Source organism: Chanos chanos, chromosome 11 (genome assembly GCF_902362185.1).
Source record: "Chanos chanos chromosome 11, fChaCha1.1, whole genome shotgun sequence".
NCBI classification, from domain to species: Eukaryota; Metazoa; Chordata; class Actinopteri; order Gonorynchiformes; family Chanidae; genus Chanos; species Chanos chanos.
In genome coordinates, this window is record NC_044505.1 from 14075116 (window position 1) to 14090115 (window position 15000).

General features: G+C 43.4%; 1 protein-coding gene across 2 annotated transcripts in view; it reads right to left on the reverse strand.

Annotated features, from left to right (window-relative positions):
- rapgef2a (Rap guanine nucleotide exchange factor 2a) overlaps window positions 1-13088 on the reverse strand; it is a 27213-nt gene extending 14125 nt beyond the window's left edge. Inside the window, exons 1-8 of one of the 2 annotated variants that reach the window (XM_030788330.1) lie at window positions 12894-13088; window positions 5706-5776; window positions 5506-5562; window positions 4794-4877; window positions 4620-4695; window positions 4171-4338; window positions 3466-3483; window positions 200-322 (exon numbers count right to left, since the gene is read on the reverse strand). In XM_030788330.1, coding sequence (XP_030644190.1) covers window positions 200-322; window positions 3466-3483; window positions 4171-4338; window positions 4620-4695; window positions 4794-4877; window positions 5506-5562; window positions 5706-5776; window positions 12894-12971 — 675 coding nt within the window. In that variant the 5' untranslated portion in view covers window positions 12972-13088. The remainder of the gene's footprint in view (window positions 1-199; window positions 323-3465; window positions 3484-4170; window positions 4339-4619; window positions 4696-4793; window positions 4878-5505; window positions 5563-5705; window positions 5777-12893) is intronic. The other variant, XM_030788331.1, reaches the window with a different exon arrangement.
- Window positions 13089-15000: the final 1912 nt, after the last annotated feature.

A 15000-nucleotide genomic window follows, 5' to 3' on the forward strand; every position in this document is an offset into this window, starting at 1 on the left:
GGCCAAATGGGATTGGTGGAAGGGGAGGGGGGCACTCATCTGATCTGAGGGGGGGGGGGGGGTGGGGGGGGGATTTAACCCATTTAAATCTCTCACTATCCCTGCACATTTCGCCCAGATGTGCATGTGAGTGTGGAAAAAATGGACAGGGGAGAGAGAGAGAGTGAGAAAGAGAGAGAGAGAGAGAGAGTGAGCATACCTGGTAAATATCTGATAGGCTGCTGCTTCCTGAGTCGCTAGCAATGCTGGACCGTGATTGGCTGGAGGACATGTGTGGGTGGAGACTGTCTGAGAGGTGGAGTTTGCTGAAATCCGCAGGAAGCTGAGGGAAAAAGGCAAACAAACTGTTAAAGCTGTGCATACGCACACGCACACACACGAACACACACACACACACACACACACACACACACACACGCACACACACACGCACACACACACACACACACACACACAGAAGTTTCATAACCATGCATTTAAAAGTGTTTAGTGTGTTCCACTTTATTGCATACTAAAGTACATCATCATCAACCCAACTGCATGCTCCATCAAAACAACATCAGCAAAATCACACACAAACATACACTTACTTCAGTAACATCTACATGATATGCCAGATCTCTGAGTGGTGGTAAAACATTTGGCTTGTGTGTGTGTGTGTGTGAGTGAGTGTTGTTTGTATGTATGTGTGTGTGTGTGTGTGTGTGTGTGTGTTTATGCCCTGTCTATCCAGCACATCACAGATCAAAAGATTAAGTTCACTAAACCTCCTTTCCGCTCACAGCGCAATAACACTGGACCAGCACTGAGAGAGGCTTACACACACACACACACACACACACACACACACACACACACACACACACACACACACACACACACCACTCTATCACCCTTTTGGAATGAGAGGCAGCTGTCTAATAGACCTCTAGTAATCAAACCATTAAATCGCATGAATTCCTATCACTGGTTGACCCACAGACACAGATAGGCTTGCACTCATTCACACTCTCTCCCCGCACCCCCCCCCCCCCCCCCCCTCTCTCTCACTCACTCACTCACTCACACACACACACACACACAGTTACATCTATACCACATTCATGTGCACACACACACACAGTCCGATGAAATATTCTCTTGTCTCTTTTCTCTCCCACAAAAACACATTTGCATAAAACACACACACACATACACACACAAACACACACACACACACACACACACACACACACACACACACACACACTCAGTCTCACTCTCATTAACTGACAGAACGGACTGGGCATTAGTTGAGAAAACTGATATGCTAATGACTTTTTTGAGGCACTTTTGTAAATTAATTTCCACTCAGTCACAGAGCACAGATTGACATCAGCTGACAGAGTGACGCCCGCCCCGCTGACGGGAGCGACAGTCCTGTAACGTACACGCCTATATATACAAAACATGCATTTTCTGTCTCCAATGCTGTCCCACTTCAACTGTCCTACATACTCTTCCAAAGCACGGTCACGTCCGTGACGCTGTTCACTCCCCACACAACACAAACACAGATTTCACCTAAACAAACTCCACTCCATACCACCCTGCATATCTCATGACACACAAAGCTCATATACAAATACATACACAAGTTATTACAGTAAACACAGAATGACAATACTATATAGTTAGATAGGAATGAATGAACCTGTGGTGCTGCAGTAATTCTACCCTGGACTAAAACCACACAGAGAGAAAAAGAAAAAGGAGTCTTTAACGCCACTCCGACATCGAAACTGTTACTGTACAAGCACCGTTAACTGTACTTCACACTTACAAAAAAAAAAAAAAAAATCCTGCTAAGTCTATGACAGCTGGAACAGCTGGAACTGGGTCTCTTAAAAACTGCCTTATATTTCACACAGACGGACTGGGATAGATACAGGCAAATACATATTTTTCATTAAACACATGCTTTCAGATGGAGAACAGAGATTACAACGCTCTTCGAAAAAACATAAAAAGAGCAACAGGAGAGACACGGACAGTGAACGCGTCTCAGGGCTGAAAAGATCCAGTGCAGGAGGGTCTAAGTTACGCGTTAAGGTCACAGACGTACTTTCGTTCCACTTCTTACTAAAACACAAACGAATTTCAACGGCTACCGCTAAAGCAAACAGTTTGTCGCTCCACTCCTCACATACTTTTTAAATGACGTTACTGCCCCCCTTCACTTATTACAGTGTGTGTGTGTGTGCGTGTGTGTGTGTGTGTGTGTGTGTGTGAATGTCTATTTCGGATAATTTGTTTATGTCTGTGTCTGAATGTTTAGTGAAGAATTCCTGCGAGTGATTCTCAGCACTGTCATGTTCTGTGTGTGTGTGTGTGTGTGTGTGTGTGTGTGTGTGCGTGTGTGTGTATATGCGTGCGTGCATGGGCGAGTGTTTGTCTGCAAAAGCATGCTTAAAGTGAAGACTGCTGCGTAGTGCATAGAGTCTGTGCATGCAATCTGAGGTGTGTGAAAGCGAACGTGAGTGAGAGCTTGTGATCAGTGCACAAAGCATGTGCACGTTTTACGTGTAATCTGTAAAAGAATATGTGTGTGTGTGTGTGTGTGTGTGTGTGTGTGTACTCACAGATCTCCTTGAGCGTGCTCCAAGTCCATAGCTACTTCCTACAACTAACTGCCTCATTGCGAGGAAAACAGGATGACCAACCATCTTTGACTGACTGACTCTTAACTCCTCTACTGTTCAGCCTGTCTTGCACTCCTCTTCACTTTCCACTCTCCCTCTCTCCCACATACACACACACACACACACACACACTCACTAACTAACTATCAGATTGAACTAGACAGCATCCCTCTTTCTAGAAATCTGCTCATCTCCCCAGTAACTGAACTCTCACAGGCAGGGGGATGGGGAGAGGAGACTGCAGGAATGATTTTTCATTAGACTCCGCCTCTCTCTCTCTCTCTCTCTTTCAGACGCACACACACACACACACTGGCCGAGATTAGTGAGAGACTGGCCGGTCTGGTATTGTTTTGGAGCGGCACAGAGTGTGGGTTGGGTCACGCCCACTGCCCTACTAAACCAGTCACCAAGGCTGACCCCATGATGATTGACAGCTCCCCCAACAATCAGGACTGCTTTAAACCCACCCTCTTAACTCCGCCCCCCGCTGTCAATCACCGTGGAAACTACAAATGGCCATAGACGTTTAAATAATGCCAAAGACAGAAAGAGAGAGAGGGGGATAGATACAAGGAGGGGAAGCAGAAAAAAAAAAAAAAACAGGGAGTGAAAGGAAAGGAGGAAGAAAAGGGGGGGGGTGTTAGGGGGGGTTGAGGGAGAAACCACCACCCCCTTGCTGCACTGTGAACCATAGGAAGTTAGCAGAAGTCAAACTCTCATGACTTTCATTAGTTTTTCATTTGGTTAGTAAAAAGTAAAGGGAGTGTATGGGATTGGTTACCTGTGTTTTTGAGCATTCCTGCAGCCAAAATGAGAAAAAAAGACAACCAATTATGACCCATGCCTTAATTAACAGATGATTACAATCATTGTTTAATAATGATCAAAGTCCAAAATCACAAGATTGGGAGCATTATGACAGTACACAATAGCACACTGTAAAAGAAACAACGTCACAGAAACACACACACACACCCTCCGTGTGAGTGAACTTGTGTGACCTAAATCTGTCAGATTAGTCCAATAAATATTGAATGGTGACAGGAAAACCAGCTGTAGTAACCAGAGCGACATAAAACAGAACGGCATGGTGTCGCTAAGGCCAGAAATTCCCGGCAACATGCATAGGAATGCACGGCAAAATTCTGGAATGTTGCTACAATTCTATGTTCCGGGGGCGCAAATTTTCAGTTAACTAACATACATGTCACAGGGGCTATATATGTCATGTTGGCAAAAGCACAAGCCACTCACAAAGTAACAGTTAATTAGTCTCTGGTGAGTAAATGCAAATTATGTTTTGAATTATTTTTCACAAAACATATTCACAGCTAGTCTGCTGAAGGATAAATCTAGTTTCTCTGACCGCCCCTCCCCCTCACGCTCTCTCTCTCTGTCTGTCTTTTTCATAATGCATGACGGCAAGGGTTAGTTTCTGGTGGTATATGGTGTGAGTGCACAGTAGAGTAAGGCTTGTTAAACTCACCGTGTGGTAACCAGGTGGAAGAGGCGGCTTGCTGATTGGATAATGTTCAACGGTGTCGATGATGGTCTGTCTCTCTCCTCTCTGGTTGATCTTTCGAAATCTTCGCCTTGACTGGCGATGAGATGCCTGTCTCTGAAAATACTCATCACTCTCCTCCATGTAATCAACCTGAGAGAGACAGAGAAAGTGAGATACAGAGAGAGAGAGCGAGAGAGAGAGAGAGAGAGAGAAAATGAGAGACAAAGAGAGAGAGAAAGTGAGAGACAGAGAGAGAAAGTGAGAGACAGAGAGAGACAGAGAGAGAGAGAGAGAGAGAGAGAGACAGAGAGAGAGAGAGAGGCAGAGAGAGAGACAGAGAGAGAGAGAGACAGCTCAGACAACTTACAGTTAAGAAGTTTGCATTGTCACCTGAAACGCAAACAGCCGTGTTCTTATATGTGGAAACTCACCACTATCATTTCTGAAGCTTCTAGAACAATACACTCGCAGCCTCTCCGCAAACTGCCTGCCGAACGCTTCCCGAAACTGAGAGATATAAACACAGATTTACGTGCGTAAAGGGGAACTAGACTGAAAGATACACATATTATATATTTCTGTACACGAACACACGCGCGGCTCACCTGCTGCGTGGTAAAAACATGGATTCTTTGATGAAGACTGAACCAGAGAGCAGAATATACCAGCAGGTCCCGATGTCGTCTGGACTAAAACACACAAGAGACACGTTTTTTTTCCTCTTTTTTTCTTTTACCAACAAAATACAGTCAGATCTCATGATTTCTGAACACACATACACTCATACATGTCCACATATCTGGCAATAGGGGCAGGGCACACGATGTGAATTTCCACAAAAGTAATAAAACTTGAATAAAATCAGTGATTACAGTGCTGGCGTGTGCTCCGCATGTGAAATGTGCTTTAGTCTTACAGAGTGACATGTCCACTCCTTCATGCTAAAGCACAGAACTAACACACACTGTGGCAGCTTTAAGCATAAAAGTTGCACACACACGCGCACGCAAGAGTGCTTTTAAAAGATTAATCTCTCTCTCCCTCTCTTTACAGACGAGGCAGAGTAAGAGCAGATCTGGCTGTCTGTAGTTTAAGGCAGATGTGTGAGTGCGAGTGTACGTGTGTGTGTGTGTGTGTGTGTGTGTGTCTGTGTTTGTGTGTATGAGGTGGTGAGTGTTAGTCTAGGGCTACAGATTTGAGTGTGTGTGTGTGTGTGTGCGTGAAGATGTAAAAATCTGCTTCACTTGGACGTAAATCTGTGATAAAAATGACCCAGATTACGGCCCTCTCTCTGTCTCCCTGTAAGCAGATACTCACTAGTACAAAACCTCGTTGGCCTCATGCTGTTCATAGCGTACCGTTTCACACAGCCGCCTGTGGAAGAGAGGAGAGTGTGAGAAACTCCCAAACACACACACACACACACACACACACATATATACACACACACGCAGAAAACAGACACATTTAAGACATTTCATTGACAAATTCTGTGTGAAATTCCAAAATCATGATACCTGAGTTGATGTTCTCGCAAATTGGACAAAGCCTCCATGCCGTAGAGGTACGCATACACAACCTGGAGGTCCTGCAGGGAGAAACACACACACACACACACACACAGGTTAGACAAAAACAGATATGTACATCTTATGCAAATACATACATATACACTGTCTATATTTTCACAAGCCATCCTAAGAATCTCCTGATTTACTAAAAAGAGGACAAGTTTGGGGACTGGCCCAGTTGGCTGCGCTCTTCCAACTCGCCAGCAGGGGGCGAACTCTTCCTGAGAATCAACACACCTGCAGGTCAGACTCAAAACGCTCACTTTGCCTCTTGTTCACTTGTTTGGAAGGTCTAAGATCTGGGGTTGCGCAATGACGTCCCATTCCCATCCCAAAATTATGCAACGCGCTCCGGATCAATGTTTAACGAGCCAGGAATGTTCAAGAGTAGCTGAACACATTCCTTCTCTTCCTTCTCTTGCTCTCCCTGCGGTACGACTGCAAATCATTACAACAAAAAGCTCAGCTGCATTTTTTTTTTTTTTCTGGCGCTGTTTTCATCTTTCTCCTTTTCCTTTTTTTTTTTTCTTTTCCTTTTTTTCTAAGGACGCGAAGCTTTGCTGAATGTGTAAAACATTCCGAAAATCTCAAACTGTGTAACTGAGCCACGACTTGTGGTGAGATTTCGCCTTCAGATATGCAGTGGGGGAAAAAAAAAAAAAAAAAAAAAAAAACAAGCGAGAGGCGAATGTATTTTCATACATTTTTAATGAGGCGGTTTACAAGCTGTGAAGAGATGCCTCACGCGACTGCTGTAAAAAAAAAAAAAAAAAAAAAAAAGCAAGAGACACTTATTCGCACCTCAGATCACAGCACGCATGAGACGTGTTAGTCGCTTGTAATTAATGAGATATATATGGTAAGAATTTCAACCGGTTCATTTGAAACACGAACATGACGTCATAAAAAGGCAGAAGGATCACAGCTGCAGGTCTAATGGTTAACAGGCCAAGTGTAAGACTCCTCAACGCAAGAACGTGCTGATTTAAAAAAAAAAAAAAAAGTGTTAAATTTGGACAAAAAAATCAAGCGGATGCTGATATTTGTTTCTCTCTCCCTCCATCGGTAGGCCTAGTCTTTGGGTAAGCCTACCATACATTTTTATTTCATATTCTCACTTGCCCTTTCCCACTTGAATACCCTCTCCCACAAGTTCCCTTCAACTTGAAAATGGTCATCAAACGTCCGTTCAAACCCACCAATCAAAGTCAGCGTTGGCAGAATGGAACAGCGCGTGATTGGTGGGTTTTGGAACAGTACGGGAATGTTTATTCTTAGTCAGTGGCATTTCCTCCCAAGAGTCACGCTTAAAGCATGCACAAAACACACACAAACACGCACGCACGCACACACGCACGCACACGCACACACGCACAGTTGAAACACACATGCATGTTTGATAAAGCGTGTAAGAGAACAGAGGGATAGGAAAACGATGGATGAGGACGGGGGTCACAGGTTAAGTGTCGATAGTTGAAAGTTCAAAGGATGTCGTTCAACTGATAACACAGAGCACATAGCTATGAGTCTGACAGATCAGTGAATGGAGTATGTGACTACAAATGCACACACACACACACACACACACACACACACACACATTCTCTTGTCTCACATCAACCAAGATACAAGATAACCAAGGAGAGAAGTCTGAAAAGCAAACAAATTTCACTTTCTTTCCAACACCTCCACACAATATGGGAAAGTGTGACCAGTTTCACGCCTTTGCAGAACTCATTTCTTTCTTGGTGGAGGGAGTGTGTTTTTCTGCGTTTCCCTCTCTCTCTCTCTCTCTGTGTGTGTGTGTGTGTGTTTGTGTATACGGGTGTGGTCTGGATATATGGCCAAGTTTTCTCAGAGTTCAAACAACAGCTGGTTTTTAGTCTATATAACAGTATTACGTACAGCAGTGGGGACAAAGTGAAACTTAGCAGGCCACTGTGACGTTCTAGAGCTAACCTGTGAGATAATTAAAACCTCGTTTCTCAGAACATACAAACCACACGGGATTCTGCCGTTTGTTAACTTGTGGTGTATGCAGTCACCAATCAGGTTTTGTGCACAGTCACGAGGACTGAATCGAAACTCGAGAGTAACCCAGTACTGCGCAAAATGTTAAGAGAAGAACACATCAAAAACAATTAAACTGACTAAGTGGATGTCTGCTAAAAGCTAAACCAACTAAGCGTTGCTAAGCGTCTGTGTTTGTTTCCGCGCTTTGGGCGCGTGTGAATGATGAGTTTTGCAGTCCTCCGTGTCTGAGTGTAAAATTCCATTCGGTGGTCAAGGTTAGCAGGTGGCAAAAACTATCAGGACCAGCTGTGGACGAGAGATGACGACGAATTTAACCGTTAGACCAGCTCTTTGAGATGACTAGAAGAGAGGCTAAAGGTTAGCATCCTAACGTCGCCTGTCCTTATTGTTAGAGGGGCGCTTTGGTCAAGAGATATCGTTACCACCTAAAATACCCACTGTTTGACTCGCACATCCAGTACGACTGAGGGCAGCAGCTGTCCCGGAGGGCTGGGTAAATTCAGAAGTCGACCTTTAACCTAGAATTTCACACATTCTTTGGAGTCCCTGAAAGATACTCACATTCAGAGCTGTGAAACATTAAAATTTAGACAGCGTAGCCCAGGTGTTTTACTAATGAAAACTTCAGTCTGTCCTAAATTAAAAGTAAGTACAGCACCAACATGCGATCGCTTTTTTTAGATTTACTATGCTGACTGATGCATATTCAGGTTCCACAAAAATACGAACGAGGGTCATTTCACGTGAGAATCCGTGAGACACTGTGATTTTGTGTGTGTTTGTGTCTGTGTGTGTGTACCAAGCACGACCTACAAAAACGTGCCACTGTTTTCGGGCATTATTATTGGCCCGCGCCCCTTAGATCACAAGTGCGCATACATACACCATAAACCAAAGCAGCGATTACGATGTGTTTGGAGAAGAGCAAAGTTGTTGTAGTATGTCTACAAGTATACAGTATGATAAGGAGGAACAATACGCAGGAAGAGACAAAATAAAATATATTGAGAGTGCATTTCTTTGATGTAATCTCACTGTGTGTGTGTGTGTGTGTGTGTGTGTGTACGTATTTTAAATCACCAAGTAGCACTTGTACATCCTGATTCTGGGATAGAGGAACAGAAACACGCAAATGTCAGGTTTAGAGAAATTAGTCATTTCCACATTCATTACTTTTCAGAGACCACTTCAGCATCCTCTCTTTCTCTTTTTACATTATTTCAGTACTATGTATTTTTAAAAAAGGAGAAATGTCCTTTTTGCAGGAAAAAAACCTTTTTTCCTCTCTCTCTCTCTCTCTCTCTCTCTCAGTGATGTGGTGCCGAAATGTACACGTGGATTTTTTTTTTTTTTAATTAATTTACAGAATTACAGAATTGCCAAACAGTCGCTAAAACATTCTGTGAGTTGTACAGTTCAACATTTAAAAACTGAAACAAAACAAACAGAACGATGTCAACTCCAGTCAGGCGGGTGAAAAGAGTCACGCTAACAGAGCGCGGTAAATCCTTATGTCTTGAGCGTCACATGAATCTCACGGTATTGTCATAAGCTCTCTGGATTACACCATTTGTTTATCGCTTGTTGTGGGCTGACACTCTGAAACGGAGCCTGTTTTCAGAACATTGTTGGGAGGAGAGCAATTAAAATCCTTACGGCCCTCTCTGAAAAAAAAGGGGGGGGGGGCGGATTACCCTAATACCCCCCCACCCCTCCACCTTCTAATGTCCATGGTCATCGGAGCAGATGCTGGGAAATCACATCACCATTTAGCTTTTAGACCTTCTTTAGCTTATAACACAGTAATGTCTTGTTAGCTGTGGTTTTGCACTTATGGGGGCGTGACACTGCAGCTGGTATAGGTTTCTATACTGTCAGTGAGCCAGTGTTGCTGTGACTGTACTGAACCTGTTTATCCATCATTGTGGTGAGACCCGTGTTTTCATGCATCACATGACCTCAAAAATATTCTTGCAATCTGATTGGCTTATGAGCGTCTAACCGCACCCTTAAAAGCAGACAGCTTCTGCTCCCTCGTGTTAGAACAGGCTGTGTAGCCTACAGGTAGAACTGCATGCGGTGGCTTTGCCTGTCCAGTAATGCACCAATAAAAACTCTGCATTCGAGGTAATCTGTTTTTTTTCCTTGGTTTTTTGTTTTTTGTTTTTTTTTTTAATGCTGAGGGAGGTGTGAAACACGCCTCATGAAAGAGGAGATCACCTGTGTTCAATGGTTTAAGGTGATCGCTTCGAACTCAGGTAACTTTGTGTGTGTGATGAGGTACTGATCCGTGAGTCAATTTTCTCACTCTCCCTCTTGCTCTTCCTCTTCTTCTACACTGGTTCCATTCTTTCTCCCTTTCTATCTCCGGAACATCTCGTTCTTTCACTCCTTTCCTGTTGCCCATACCGACGGCCATGCCAAAACGGGAGTCGACAGGAAATACTTCCATACACTACATGCACTCCAATACGCACGTACACTCACTCACACACACACACACACACACTCCTTCAAACGCAATTCCATCCGCCTACAAACAGGTATCTTGCTAAAGTTTCGCAACAACAATAACAAAAAAAAACCCTAAGTAATTTGTTTTGGAGCCAAATTGCTCCCGGTTAAGAATATGCATGTGCACACCTACACAGCCAATTCCACACATCCGTTCCTGCATGTTAGAAATAGCTCATGACTTGACCCAGAAAACACACCTGGGCATAAAACACATGTTCAAACGGCCTGCACATGTACAAACACACACACACACAGACACACACACAAAGGTTCACACACTAATACTCACACACACACACAAAGGTTCACACACACCTGCTCTCACACTAATATTCTCACACTCACTCTCACACACACACACACACACACACACACACACACTGGGTTTAGACACTTACTAAACCCAAACACATACACGAACACAAACACACACACAAAAAGAATGTACGCCTAAATATGCGTACACAGCAACATGAAACGGCATGAAACCGATAGCGAAACATACAACCATACCCATTTTCACATAAACATGTACTCAAAATGAAAGATAAGGATTACAGTCAGTGGCATTCAGGAGAAAAGCTGAGTTTCCGTTCTCATTGTGGTAGCTGGCACAGAAAGCGAACGTATTGTGTCTGTTAAGCCAGACCACTTCCCCTGGGTAACTGGTAACTGTCGGGCCCTGAGAATAGGCCTAGAACTGAAAGGCTGTGACTGCAATTGTGTCTGTATCCGTGTCTGTGAACCTCGTACGCGAGATGGCAGAGATGGCGATCAAGGATGTTTGTTAAAGGGAGAAAAATTTGCATGGCGGTGGTTAGTTGTTTATGAGTGTTCAGAGGAAGAATGTGTTGTGTATTTAAGTGTATGTGTATGTCTGTAGGGAAGATAGTTGGTTTATAAAGGTGTACAGACGTGTGTGTGTGTGTGTGTGTGTTTTAATGGTGGCACTTACTGGCTGAATCTTGTGATGGTTTCTGTAAAGAGCAACCACAGACTAACAACAAACACAACATAAATTGTATTGTAAATACAAAACAACGTATGTCCTGTAGGCCATAAGGCTCATAACAGGCTCTGTGTGATATGAATGCTGTCTGTTCTCCTCTTTAAAACAACGCCTACTGACACGCTTAGACTTACCAACGCTTACCCGAAAGGCATTTTTCTGAACATCAAACAAAAGCCGACAGTCACGGACAGAACAGCCCGGCAACATTCAGTGTGAAGCATACGATGATTAATATGCTCATATATGGAGTGAAATTACTAAATCCGCAAACAATATATGTTTACATATGGAATAATTCACTAACCTACACCAACAACAGGGGGTGTGTATGAGGGTTAGGGTAGCAAGGTTTGGCTCTGTGGCCATGTGTTACAAGGGCTCTGCTCTGAGGATTCGCCACATTAGGTAAGAGTGTGTGTGTGTGTGTGTGTGTGTGTGTGTATATGTATGTGTTCACTAAAATACAAAGCCTGTTTGGCTGGCAACCCCTCTAGCTATTTGGCACACTTCACTTATTCAGTTGTCGGGGCTTGTCTTGGGTCGTCTGCAGAAGCTTTACCACGGTTGTAATGTGCAGTGAGTGAGCGTGCCCGCGTGTTCGTGCGCGTGAGAGAGAGGGGGAGAGAGAGAGAGAGAGAGAGAGAGAGAGAGAGGTTGTGTGCGCGTGTGAGCGCGCGTTTGCGAGGGTCTGACGGGACACAATCAAGACCAAGCCAGCAGGTTTTAGCCTAGTTAATCCGATTTCACATACCCAGAATGAAGCCCACCGACATTAATTAGCTCCATAAAAAGTAGGTTGGGCCCAGAGTTTCCATGTGATACTCAAACTGAGATTTTTGCGAAATAGTTACTTTCCTACCATGTTTGTTACGTTTGTCATAAACAACGTGACAGTAATAAAACTTTTGACTATGCTCTGGTGGTTTCGCCACGGTAACAGTCGGCGAAACTGAAAATACCGAGCTACTGAAAAAGAAACAACGTAACATTTGCCTAAGAAGATTTATTTATTTCAGATTGCATCAGAGTGATGTAGTCTAGGTTATTATGAAATGACTCATCCGTTCAGCCAGTAGACACCAGGAAATAGTTCCGATAGCTGAGTAATATGAATTAAAATAGACTAAGCCACATTCCCAGTTAGGAACCAACCCCGGCATTCCAAAGGGCCGTCCTCTTACATGCTTAGCTCTATTTAAAAACCTCAGCGACAGGGGAAAAGAATGAACGCAGTCCAAACATCCATAACAAGAGCTGAAACAACAAGTTTAAGCAAAGCTTCAAGATCGTCCTTGACCAAATTTCAAAGCACTGCGACTTAAGTGGAAACCAGTCTTCTAAAAAAAAAAAAAAAAAGTACAAAATTATGGCTACATAACGGTACGTGTCCTAGCTAGCAAAGTTAACTGAGTAGGAATGATTTGAGGTGGCCAAGTAGAAACACTTAACATTCCCATCATAGTCTTAATTGTGTGACCGAACATGGAGTAGCTGAATAGAGAGAGAAGCAAATAAGAAAGAAAAAGAAAAAGAAATGGGAAAAAAGTGTAAACAATAAAAAAGTGCATTACCTGTTGCGTTCTGTCGGCCGGGTTTTTCATAATTGCATGCCGAAAACTATTGTCCACATAGGACGCCATTCTCTCCATAAAATACAAAGGCTACTTAGCTACTGAAATGCCAAATGGTTTCCTTTTAAGCAGAGAGCATTTCTCTTCCAAAAGTCTTTTGCTTTAGGTTGCCATGTCATTTGAAAACTCCGCAAGTTCCCCAAACGGGGAAACACTTCTGTCTAGGCCAGTTTCGGAACCACGGGCTAGATTTTCCTTGCAGTGCCACCGGCCGGAGAAATGCCCGCAAGGTCCACTTAAAGCTGATCTTTTCCGTTTGGTCAGCTCGGCCAATTCTCTCTTTTCTCAGCGACTCAATACTCACTGTGTGTACTAAATCATAAAACACGTTTGCCGTCTCTCGTGACTGCCTTGCTCAGATGTAACGCCGGGAATAGTTAGGTCTCGAGCTCAACTTCACTCCCCTTCAGTTCATGTATTGTTTCAGGTCCCAACTGTGTTTTTTAGACAAATAAAAACTAATCCCAATGCCTTCATGGTCCGCCGATCATTTTGTGCTCGCCGAATCTACTATCCGTTGTGCCTGAGAGTCCTCACAATCACTCATTCCTCGGTTTGACAGACTTTGAATAGTTTTAGTACTGACGGTCGTTTTCATTCGACTTACTGCTTTGTGCGTCCATGGTGACTAGTCGATGAGCTCCCAGCTCGGGCGGGGCGAGACCGACCCGGTGACAACGAAGTGATTCATGAGAAAGAATTGTGAGGACACAAGCTATGTTCTCTGTCGCCCCCAAGGCATGAAAAGTAGAATAACACTCCACAGAGGAACATGGAGGGAGGGAGATGTGTGAGTGACTGTGGCCTGGGACAAAGACTGGACCTCAAGCCAAGTTACCAGTTGGCGTTTCGTAAAGGGCCTCGCTTGCCTCTGTGACAGACGGCGTAAAATAATATACGACTTATGGCGAACTGGGCTCAAACATGTTTATCATTTGAATATTTTATTGTCTATGTGTCTAAACTGGGTGTGTTAACCAGCAGAAACGACGAAATACACATTGATTTATCTTAAAGGGTTCTAGGTTGCGTAGTGGTGAGGGAAACAGCAGTAGTTTCCAAGGATAGTTCTCTGTCAACGGGCCTCTTAGCAATGTATGGAACTCCTGATTGACCCTGGGGCTGTATGGCCGCTGACATTTTAGGAGAGTTGACGAAATGTGTGAATGGTTTGTCCATGACTCAAACCTTTGCTGACACGTCTATGTCTGTGCGTATATTTAAATTTGTAGTTGCGCAAGAGCGTGGTCGTGTAACATTGTAGTTGTAGATGGGCGTGCTAGTTCAATGAAGACGTTTAAATATTAGAATCATTTTTGTGTCCACCAGGTGGCGCCATATATCTCTAGCGTTTTAGTTTTTCGTTTCTTTGACCAAACTCCGTCCAGTCAGGGTTTGCTGTTTAGCCACAATTCCGCACCCTTGATGCTTCTGTGCATGAACTGACGATGTGAAAAGGGGCTTTGACAGAATTAAGAAACCAGACGGCTAATGTAATGGATCAGGAAACTTTACGTTAGAAGGGACACAGGAAGTCCCCCTCTCCAGTAGCTGGGTTTAACTGAACTGATTCTATTAACTCAGATGCTTCTCAGGGTTTTGAATAGCTAAATCCAGTCATTTTGAGAACCTCACAGATACAACAGATTTCTTCTAAGTATACAGACTACTCCAAATGCTGAATATGCTAAAGATTCTCTTTGTTTACATAACCATATTTAAAGAATTTTCATATTTCAACTTTCAGTTTTCATCATAATAATAAAATGTAATTTGTATAGCAATTTTCAAACACAAGACCTTTTAGAAAAGGCAGACAGATGAAGTGTAAGCTGTACACAAAATAAAAATGAGGTTACCAAAAACAAAAATAAACAATTTTCAATGTACAACACAAATAGAAATCCACGACGAGGTTTTTATTTTCGAATGATCGAGCATTTTATTACACAACAGTTTTCTGAGATGCATGAGAAACTCAGAAGACAGAAAAATTGCTTCTTTTCAATTGCGTTCAAACAGAGACATCCAGATATGCACACACACA